The sequence below is a fragment of the Rhinoraja longicauda genome, chromosome 1 (genome assembly GCF_053455715.1).
Source record: "Rhinoraja longicauda isolate Sanriku21f chromosome 1, sRhiLon1.1, whole genome shotgun sequence".
Lineage (NCBI taxonomy): Eukaryota > Metazoa > Chordata > Chondrichthyes > Rajiformes > Arhynchobatidae > Rhinoraja > Rhinoraja longicauda.
This window is the reverse complement of record NC_135953.1, coordinates 26,220,366-26,231,738: the sequence shown is the minus strand read 5'-3', so window position 1 is coordinate 26,231,738 and position 11,373 is coordinate 26,220,366. Positions and strand designations below refer to the sequence as shown.

The 11,373-nt window shown below is 49.3% G+C and overlaps 1 protein-coding gene across 1 annotated transcript in view; it reads left to right on the top strand.

Annotated features, from left to right (window-relative positions):
* The first annotated feature begins 8,662 nt into the window (after positions 1 to 8,662).
* LOC144605887 (methyl-CpG-binding domain protein 2-like) overlaps positions 8,663 to 11,373 on the top strand; it is a 77,328-nt gene continuing 74,617 nt past the window's right edge. The window contains exon 1 of the mRNA XM_078421574.1: positions 8,663 to 9,237. Coding sequence (XP_078277700.1) covers positions 9,128 to 9,237 — 110 coding nt within the window. The 5' untranslated portion in view covers positions 8,663 to 9,127. The remainder of the gene's footprint in view (positions 9,238 to 11,373) is intronic.

Genomic DNA, 11,373 nt, shown 5'->3' with positions numbered 1-11,373 from the left:
TGTATCACTCTATGAAGGGCCTGTTTCTACACTGTATTACTCTATGACTATGATGGGCCTGTTTCCACACTGTATTTCTCTATGACTCTATGAAGGGCCTGTTTTCACACTGTATCACTCTATGAAGGGCCTGTTTCCACACTGTATCACTCTATGATGGGCCTGTTTCCACACTGTATCACTCTATGACTCTATGAAGGGCCTGTTTCCACACTTTATCACTCTATCACTAATTTCTGTCATTGTCAAAGCTATAATCTATTGCCCATCTCTAATTTCCCTTGAGAAAGTGGTGGTGTAGTCCTTCCCATGAAGGTATTATCACGATGTATTTCAGAATTTAGATCAAATGGCGAGTAAAGAACAATAATATATTTCCAAGTCAAAATGGCGTGCAACTTTTGAGGGGAATCTGCAGTTCTTAGTATTCTCATGGGTCTGCAGCCCTTGTCTTTCCTAGTGGTAGAGGTTGCGGGTTCAGGAAAGCTTTCAGAGTAGCCTGAGCAGGCTACAGTGCATTTTGTTGATGGTGCACACTGCTGCGTAAGAAAATAACTGCAGATGCTGGTACAAATCAAAGGTATTTATTCACAAAATGCTGGAGTAACTCAGCAGGTCAGGCAGCCTCTCAGGAGAGAAGGAATGGGTGACGTTTCGGGTCGAGACCCTTCTTCAGACTGATGTCAGGGGGGCGGGACAAAGGAAGGATATAGGTGGAGACAGGAAGATAGAGGGAGAACTGGGAAGGGAGAGACAGAAGAACCATCTAAAGTTGGAGAAGTCAATGTTCATACCGCTGGGCTGCAAGTTGCCCAAGCGAAATATGAGGTGCTGTTCCTCCAATTTCCGGTGGGCCTCACTATGGCACTGGAGGAGGCCCATGACAGAAAGGTCAGACTGGGAGTGGGAGGGGGAGTTGAAGTGCTCAGCCACCGGGAGATCAGGTTGGTTAAGGCGGTTAAGTTGGTTGGTACACACTGGTGCCACAGATTAAAGGGAATGAATGTTTCGGGTGGTGGATTTATCACTGATTAAATAGGCTGCTATGTCGTGGAATGTGCTGAGCATCTTCAGCTGTTGGAACTTTCCTTTCTTAAAAAGACATTAGATGGGTTTTTACAGGAAATCCATGGATTCACATTTATCACCGTCAATATCAGTTTTCCAGATTTATTTAAAGAAATCAATTCAATTTCCCCAACTGCCACAATAAGAATATGAGCTCATATCTCCCTTTTATTAGCCCAGGCCTCAGGATTTTCATCCAACAACCAAACCACAATGCGTGGAATGCCATCTTTGTTATTGTATCATGTACGTTCAGCACAAACAAAATATCCAAGGGTAGGCACTGTCTATGCAACCTCAATCCTCCTTGAAAAAGGGGACAGGAAAACATGGGCAAATAATGATGCAATCGTGAATGAGAAAATGACAATAAATAAAACTTCCAAAGTAAGCTATAAGTTCCTGATCTGAACCACATCAAATGGAAAGGTGTCATTAGTTAGTAGCACTTCTTTATAAATTAGCAGGAACAGTATACTCTTGCCAACTCTTGAGAGTACCTGTAAGGACATATTGCAACAGAGAAAACCAAGTGCAAATATCAGCCTACTTTTTTTTTTAAGATCAAATGCAACCCATTTAGCTTCAAAAGGAGAAAAGGAGATGAACATTTAAATGTTGCATGTCAGAATCTGCAAGCAATAGCTGATGAAGCACATCCATACTAAATTACTTTTCATTCTAGACATTGACCTGCTTCATATCTCCAGCCATATCTCCAGCAGAATTACATGTTAAATAGGTTTGCAATCGGTTTCACTTTTTCTTTTGACTGAGTTTTCATTCATAGGATTTCCTTCTTGTTGACCTCTTTGTAAAAGGCCCGAAGTCATATCAATCATTTACTACCCACAAAAATTCACATATTTCCTAATTTAAGTTCTATGTTTATGCACCAGCGATGAGGAAAATTACCCAAGGAGCTCACAAACTTTAATCGTTAAAGAGCCAGCACCTCCTATAAAGTCCTCAGTCAGATGTTTTCTTGTTTTAAGATAACATTTTGGAAACCACTCCGTAAAACTTTAGGCAGTAGGCAAGGCCAAATTATCTGTTGTAAAATGTAAACATTCAGAGGCAGCCAGCCCAATGCTCAAAAGAGAGGAAGAGAAAGAGAGACAGCGAGGCACAGAGAGATGTGTTCTCGATATGAGAGCCACTTGCTTTAGGAGCCTGATGGTTAGCAAATGAGCAGAATAGGTGTCAAAAAGTGTTAGCCACCAAACATTATGCACATCCTGCCTTAAGTGTCACTCAGGAAACAAATTGTGCATTTAGCTTAGACTTTGTTGGGTGTAGTGAGACTGTTTGAGGAACATCTAAGGATCTCCCAATCTAATGCAAGTTTGGCCCTAATTGTAGGTATGAACTATTCACTACTGAATAATATATTCCTTTATTCGTCCCACACCGGGGAAATTTACAGTGTTACAGCAGCAAAGTGGATAGCAAGAGATCATTCATTATAAATAAAAGTAAAGACAAGGATAAATTGTCAGCAGTTTACTGTGTATTCCTTAACTGTTACTGTTGACTAGTCTGCTGGGAGCAGTGCTGGTTGTGCAGTCTCACAGCAGCGGGAAGGAAGGACCTCCTATATCTCTCCTTCACGCACTTGGGGTGAAGGAGTCTGTCACTGAAGGAGCTACTCAGTGCAGTGACAGTATCCTGCATGGGGTGGGAATCGTTGTCCAGCAGCGATGTTAACTTTGCCATCATCCTCCTCTCTCCCACCGCCTGCACTGAGCTCAAGGGGGCAACCCAGGACAGAGCTGGTCTTCCTTACCAGCTTGTCAAGTCTCTTCCCTTCTGCCGCTGAGATGCTGCTGCTCCAGCAGACCACTCCATTGAAAATGGCTGATGCAACCACCGTTGTAGAAGGTCCTTAGGAGTGCCTCCCTGCACTCCAAAGGACCTGAGTCTCCTTAGCAGATAAAGTCTGCTCTGACCCTTTTTGTATAGTGCATCAGTGTTTTTGGTCCAGTCCAATTTATTATTGAGGTAAACACCCAGGTACTTATAAGAGTCCACCCTCCCGATGTCCATTCCCTGGATGTTCACCGGTGTCGGGGGGACATGGCTGCACCTGCGGAAATCTACCACCATGTCCCTGGTTTTCCCCGCGTTGATCCGGAGGCAGATCCACTGGCACCAATCCACAAACTCCTTGATCAGTTCTCTGTTCGCCCTGTCATCGTTGCCTGTGATGAGGTCGACGATGGCAGAGTCGTCAGAGAACTTCTGTATATAGGAGTTTGCAGGGCTGTGCCTGAAGTCCACAGGGTGTACAGGGTGAACAAGAATGGAGCTAGCACTGATGCCTGCGGAACCCCAGTGCTGCAGACCACCCTGTCCGAGACCAGGTCCTTTGTCCTCACATACTGTGGTCGGTTGGTGAGGTAATCCCGAATCCAGGATGTGAGGTGGTGATCCACTCCTGTGTGCTCCAGTTTGCCCCCCAGAAGCCCCGGCTGGATGGTGTTGAATGCACTGGAGAAATCAAAAAACATGATTCTCACAGTGCTATCCGGCTTCTCCAGGTGTGAAAGAGCTCTGTTCCGTAGGTAGATGATGGCGTCCTCCACCCCGATGCGGATCCATTGATGGTCTCACCAGGGGGCGGAGATGGGCGAGGATCAGATGCTCCAGTATCTTCATCAGGTGTGATGTCAGTGCACCGGCCTGTAGCTGTTGAGTTCCTTCGGGTGCTGCGTCTTTGGCACCGGTACCACGCAGGATGTTTTCCACAGCTGTGGAACTCTCCCCAGTTTCAGGCTCAGATTGAAGACATGCTCCACTATTCCGCACAGCTGGTCTGCACAGGACTTGAGGAGCCTCGAGCTGATGCCGTCCGGACCAGCCGCCTTCCTCGCATTGATCTTCCTGAGCGCATTTCTCACCTGGTCTATGGAGAAAGACAGATTGGAGCACAGGGGCTGGGTGCTCAAGGAGGAGGGGGTGTGGGGAGAGGAGGTGGGGGGAGGAGGTGGGTGGGGTTGGGGTTGGGGCAGGAGAAGCAGAAGCAGTGGGTGGTGGCTGTGACCCCAATGCTGTGGGATCAAGTTACTTGTTTTACAGACATTCACTTCATCCTGTACATTGGGTTTCTGGAATTTACATGAATCATTTCCCTGCATTGCTTGTGAAAATAAAAACAAATAGATTTGCTGGAAACTCTAAAATAAGACCAAAAAATGCTGGAAATACTCAGCATGCCGGGCCACATCTGAAATGCAGTCAGATGCACAGATGTAATTCCAGCATTTTCTCTTTTTACCACTGCATGGCTTATCCAGCCTAGTGAAGTATTTTGCCAAATGGTAATGGTGAGGACTTTGTGAACCCTTCCTGCCACACAGCCAGCCTGATGAAGGAAATGTTGCACGGTACCGTGATAACTGATCTCTATCTGTCTGAACTGACATCTTGGCCATTCCACTATTGCATGGATAGGGCAGGTTTGGAGGGATATGGGCCAACCATGGGCAGGTGGGACTAGTGTGGCTGCGACGTGTTGGCCGGTGTGGGCAAGTTGGGGCAAAGAGCCTGTTTCCACACAGTATCACTCTATGATGACTCTATGACTATTCTGAGGTTGAGATAATTAATCTTACGTACAATGTCAGAAATGAACAAATGAGAGAACTTGGGAGGTATGCTCCTGAACCTGGCTAATCCGCTATCATAGGTACAGACAGAACTGATCACTATAGTAAAATCTTTTAGTAGATCTTTTACCCTTATATTGGTATCTTTTGGTTCAATTTGAAGTAATTGCTCATCAATTATGAATAATGGAACGGTTGCATCACAGCTCGTGATCCTGGTTCGTTCCTGAACCTCTGTGCTGTCTGACTGGAATGTGCACATTCTCTGTGTACATGGGTTTCCTCCAAGTGCTGTGATTTTCTCCCACATCCCAATGGGTTTAAATAACTCCTGAAAATGACCCTAGTGTTTAGGTGAGTGGTACAATCGGGGAAGAGCTGATGAAAATGGAGAGAATAAAAAGGGATTAATGTATACATTACATCATCATGTAAAGACAGATGAGATCAGTTAATTTGGCATCATGTTCAGCACAAACATTGTGGGCCGAAGGGCCCTTCCCTGTACTGTTCAATGTTCTATGTAACAATATAACATTGATATTTTCGTAAGTCAGTCCCCTTTACTTTCAGATAATGGGGTACTGAAATCTCCAAGTCGGAATAGATGAGATTGTTCCAAAAATCTACTAAACGGGAAGTAAGGAAACAGAGCATAGAAGAGCATAGCACAGGCCCTTTGGACCACAATGTCCCTTCCAAACATGATGCCAAGATCATCTGCCTGCACATGATCCATATCCTTTGTTTCTTTACATATGAATGTGCCTATCCTAAAGCCTCTTAAACAATGACAATCAAATTAGTTATTGACATTTCATTTTTCTTAACAAATTAAAGATGTAGAGGTTTTATGGGCCAAACTACAGGAAGTCGGGCTCGCTCAAGTAGGTACCCTGCTGGGCAGGAACCATTTTGGCTGAAGGGCCTGTTTCTCTATCAAGGATATAGATGGGAATTCGTGCTTGAAGTCAGGGGTTGTAGGCGAGGTACTAAATAAATATTTTGCATCTGTTTCCATGAAAAAGGACGTGGCAGGCCGATCCAGAAGATTAATATGCATGGGATTAACAGCGATATGGTCACATGGATTCAGAACTGTTTTACTGATATAAGATAGAGAGTTGTAGTGAAAGGACAATATTCAGGCTGGACGTCTGTGACCAGTAGAGTTCTAGAAGATCTGAGCTGGGACTTCTGTTGTTTGTAATATATATATATAAATGGCCTAAACGTAGATGGGTTGGTTAGTAAATTTGCAGATGACACCAAGATTGCTGGGGTTGTGGACTGTGAGGAAGGTTTTCAAAGTATACAGTGGGATATAGATCAGCGCTATAGAAATGAGCAGAGCAATGAAAGATGGAGTTCATCCAAGCAAATGTGGGGTGGTTGCACCTTGGGCAGTCAAATATAAGGGGAAAATATATAATTAATGGCAAGAGTCATAACTGCATTTATCTGTAGAGGGATCTTGGGGTCCAAGTCCATGATTTCCTGAAAATGTCAAAGGTCTTTTATTGTTATGTGTACCAATTAAGGTTCAGTGATATGCGAATTACCAGACAGCCATACTAAAAAAAAAGCAATAGGACGGCACGGTAGCGCAGCGGTAGAGTTGCTGCTTTACAGCGAATGCAGCGCCGGAGACTCAGGTTCGATCCTGACTACGGGTGCTGCACTGTAAGGAGTTTGTACGTTCTCCCCGTGACCTGCGTGGGTTTTCTCCGAGATCTTCGGTTTCCTCCCACACTCCAAAGACGTACAGGTATGTAGGTTAATTGGCTGGGTAAATGTAAAAAATTGTCCCTAGTGGGTGTAGGATAGTGTTAATGTACGGGGATCACTGGGCGGCACGGACTTGGAGGGCCGAAAAGGCCTGTTTCCGGCTGTATAGATATGATATGATATGACACACAACATAACATAACCTAACATAACATAAACATCCACCACAGCGGATTCCCCACATTCCTCACTGTGATGGAAAGCAATAAAGTCCAAACTTCCTCCTCTTTATTCTGCTGCGGTCGAAGAACCCGCATTGGGGCGATCGAAGCTCCTGTGTCTGGGTCGGTCGAAGCTCTCGTGTCTGGGTCGGTCGAAGCTCCCGTGTCTGGGGCGGTCGTAGCTCCCGCGTCTGGGGCGGTCGAAGCTCCCGTGTCTGGGGCGGTCGAAGCTCCCGCGTCAGGGCGGTCGAAGCTCCCGCGTCGGGGCGGTCGAAGCTCCCGTGTCGGGGCGGTCGAAGCTCCTGCATCGGGGAGATCAAAGCTCCCGTGTCTGGGGCGGTCGAAGCTCCTGCGTCGGGGCGGTCGAAGCTCCCGTGTCTGGGGCGGTCGTAGCTCCCGCGTCTGGGGCGGTCGAAGCTCCCGTGTCTGGGGCGGTCGAAGCTCCCGCGTCGGGGCGGTCGAAGCTCCCGTGTCTGGGGCGGTCGAAGCTCCCGTGTCTGGGGCGGTCGAAGCTCCCGCGTCGTGGCGGTCGAAGCTCCCGCGTCGGGGCGGTCGAAGCTCCCGTGTCGGGGCGGTCGAAGCTCCTGCGTCGGGGAGATCGAAGCTCCCGTGTCTGGGGCGGTCGAAGCTCCCGCGTCGGGGCGGTCGCAGGGATCGCGAGCTCCGTGATGTTCCGCGGAGGAGCTCTTGAAGTCAGTCTCCAGCAAAGGCCGCCAACTCCACGGTGTTAGGCCGCAGTGTGGATGGAGATACGATATTGAAAAAAAAATCTCATCTCCGTCGAGGTAAGAGGAATGGACAGGCTAGATGCAGGAAAAATGTTCCCGATGTTGGGGGTCCAGAACCAGGGGTCACAGCTTATGAATAAGGGATAGGCCATTTAGGAATGAGATGAGGAAAATCTTTTTTCACCCATTGAGTTGTGAATCTGTGGAATTCTCTGCCACTGAAGGAGGTGGAGGCCAATTCACTGGATGTAGTCAAGAGAGAGTTAGATTTAGCTCTTTGGGCTAAGGGAATCAAGGGATATGGGGAAAAAGCAGGAACGGGGTACTGATTGTGGGTGATCAGTCATGATCATATTGAATGGGGGTGCTGGCTCAATGGGCTGAATGGCCTACTGGATCTATTTTCTGTGTTGCTTTGGGAAGGGAGGGAGAGAGAGAGTGGGAGGGAGAGAGGGGTGGGGAGAGAGGAGAGGGGGAGAGAGGAGAGGGGGACAGGGAGAGAGAGAGAGGGGAGAGAGAGAGAGGGAGGCAGGCAGGCAGCTGGAGCTCTCTACCCCCCTCCCCCCCCTTCCTCTCCCCTCCCTCTCTCCCTCCCCACCTCTCTCCCTCCCCACCTCTCTCCCTCCCCTCCCTCTCCCCCTCCCTCCCTCTCCTCCTCCCTCCCCTCCCCTCCCTCTCCCCCTCCCTCCCTCTCCTCCTCCCTCCCTCCCTTCCCATTCTCTCCCTCTCCCTTCCCCTCCCCCTCTCTTTCTCACTCCCTCTCCCTCCCCCCTCTCTCTCCACTCCCCCTCTCTCTCCCCTCCCCCCCTCCTCCCTCTCTCCCCCCCCCACCTCTCCCCCCCTCCCTCTCCCCCCTCTCACCACCTCCCCACCCCCCTCCCCCCCCTCCCTCTCCCCACCCTCTCCCCCCCCTCCCTCTCCCCACCCTCTCCCCCTCTCTCTCCCCCCCCTCTCTCTCCCCCTCTCCCTCTCTCTCTCTCTCTCCCTCTCTCCCAGCGCAAGCCCGCGCTCGGCCACCACCCTCCCCGCGCAGGGATATCCATTCAAAAACTTGCTGCCCAATAAACAACAACCTTCCAAGTTTTGAGCGGCGCTCAGACAGACGTGGGGAAGTTTGACCAAACATGTCCTTTGTGTCCCCCACCCCCCCCCGTTTCACAGTCGCGAGGGGGAGGGGTGCGCGGGGCGTTGCCACGACGACAGTTGCCTGTCGGGCGCCGGACTACTTTGCGGTGGGTCGGGGCGGAAGGGTCGGCGGCGGTTGCTAGGAGCGCTGTGGCACCGCCGGCTTCGGTGGGAGGGAGGGAGGGACAGACGGACGGGTGGCCGTGTCGTGGAGCTGGATGAGGCGGAGGAGAGGGCCCCAGCGCAGAGCGCTGGGGGGCACGGGGTCCCAGCACGGAGCGGCCGCAGGAAGAGAAAGGGTCCCACTGCGGAGCAGCAGAGGGAGAGAGCGGAAGGATCCCAGTGCGGAGCGGCAGCAGCAGCAGCAGCTGGAGAGACGGAGAGGGCCCCAGGTCGGAGTCGCGGGAGAGTGAGGAAGAGGGTCCCAACGCGGAGCAACCGGAGAGTGGAAGAGGGTCCCGACGCGGAGCGGTGGGAGACAGAGGGTCCCAACGCGGAGCTGGATGAGACGGAGGGGAGGCCCCAGCGCGGAGCGGGAGGAGTCCAGCCTGGAGAGGGAGGGGTCCCGCTCAGTGGCCTCGCCTCGCCAGCTCACTCCCGCTGTCAGCTTAACTCTGACCGGCTGTCTCTCTTGCCGGAGGCCACCACCATGGAGAGGAAGCGAACGACTTGCCCCTGTCTGCCCCCCGGTTGGAAAAAGGAGGAGGTGATCCGGAAATCGGGGCTCAGCGCCGGCAAGAGCGACGTTTATTACTACAGGTAGTTGGGAGGGCAGAGCAGAGCAGAGCCAGAGAGGAGTGGGTGGGTGAGAGGGAGGGAGTGGGGCAGATGGGCTGCCTCCACATTGGGAGGGATAGAACAAGTATATGGTATTACATTGTGATGGCAACAGGTAATTGGTAGCTGGAAGTCAGTGGGGGTAAAAGTGGTTGGGGGGGGATAAGAGGGCCAGATGAAGAATGGACAGTAGGTGTTGAGGTGGGAGGGTAGTGAAGGATGGGACAATAGACAATAGACAATAGGTGCAGGAGTAGGCCATTCAGCCCTTCGAGCCAGCACCGCCATTCAATGCGATCATGGCTGATCACTCTCAATCAGTACCCCCGTTCCTGCCTTCTCCCCATACCCCCTCACTCCGCTATCCTTAAGAGCTCTATCCAGCTCTCTCTTGAAAGCATCCAACGAACTGGCCTCCACTGCCTTCTGAGGCAGAGAATTCCACACCTTCACCACCCTCTGACTGAAAAAGTTCTTCCTCATCTCCGTTCTAAATGGCCTACCCCTTATTCTTAAACTGTGGCCCCTTGTTCTGGACTCCCCCAACATTGGGAACATGTTATCTGCCTCTAATGTGTCCAATCCCCTAATTATCTTATATGTTTCAATAAGATCCCCCCTCATCCTTCTAAATTCCAGTGTATACAAGCCCAATCGCTCCAGCCTATCAACATACGACAGTCCCGCCATTCCGGGAATTAACCTAGTGAACCTACGCTGCACGCCCTCCATAGCAAGAATATCCTTCCTCAAATTTGGAGACCAAAACTGCACACAGTACTCCAGGTGCGGTCTCACCAGGACTACTAGTCAAGTTCATGAGTCTGAAGAAGGGTCTCGACCTGAAATATCACCCATTCTGCTTTTCTCCAGTGAGATGTTGCCTGTCCCACTGAGTTACGCCAACATTTTGTGTCTACCTTCACAACGTTCATAGACTGTTGGGGATAAGGAGAAGTTGGAGCAGAAATTGAGATGTTGGCGGTGGGAAACTGGGAAGAGGTGTGTGAAGGACTTGAGGCGGTAGTATGGAAAGTGGGTGATGAGTGGTAAAAGTATGGGAACCACTTTGAACCACCAGCGTCCTGCTGAATCTATAACCGAAGCTTTAAACAATAAATTTTAAGAAAGAAGTCTTAAAACAAAAGAAGTTTTTGGTTAATGGGTTTTCGAAAGACAGTAACAGAGGAATATCTATGTTTTTCCAAGTATCAACTGGTGTGCAGTCAGGTTAAAATGTATTGAATTCCAAAATTACAATTAGGAAATGTAAGTTTTAGCCAGCTGAAGGCAAGCATTACAAGAAGGCATTGGCGGGTTGTAATTTGGATTTAACTGCAATGAATGAAGTCGGGTAGGTGGAGGATGTATCAGTGGGAGAATATTGTGGTGTAGTCATCATAAGTTTAGAACAATTTATGAAGAAGGACAAAGATAAGTTTGGAGTAAAGGTTAGTACGTTAAAACATAAAGTACAGTGCAACACAAAAACAGGCCCTTCGGCCTACAATGTCTGTGCTGAACATGACAATAGACAATAGGTGCAGGAGTAGGCCATTTGGCCTTTCGAGCCAGCACCACCATTCAATGTGATCATGGCTGATCATTCTCAATCAGTACCCCGTTCCGGCCTTCTCCCCATACCCCCTGACTCCGCTATCCTTAAGAGCTCTATCTAGCTCTCTCTTGAATACATTCAGAGAACTGGCCTCCACTGCCTTCTGAGGCAGAGAATTCCACTCTGAGGCAGAGAATAATGCCAAGACCATAACCTATCTGCCTACACGTAACTCGTATTTCTCCATTCCCTACATATCCAAATGCCGATCCAAAAGTCTTCAAAATGCCATTAACATGTCTGCTTCAACTGCCACCTCCGGCAGTGCGTTCCAGGCGTTTGATATCCTCTGTGTAAAAACAAATTTGCCCATCTGGCCTTAAAACTATCCCCTGTAATATTTGAGAAAAAGGTTCTGATTGTCTACTCTATGGTTCTCATGAATTTATTTTTCTTCTATCAGGTCTCACTGCAAACTCTTGGGTTCCAGAGAAAACAATCCAAGTCCACCAATTTCTCTCTGTAGCTAATACCCCCTAATCCAGGCATCCTCCCAGAAA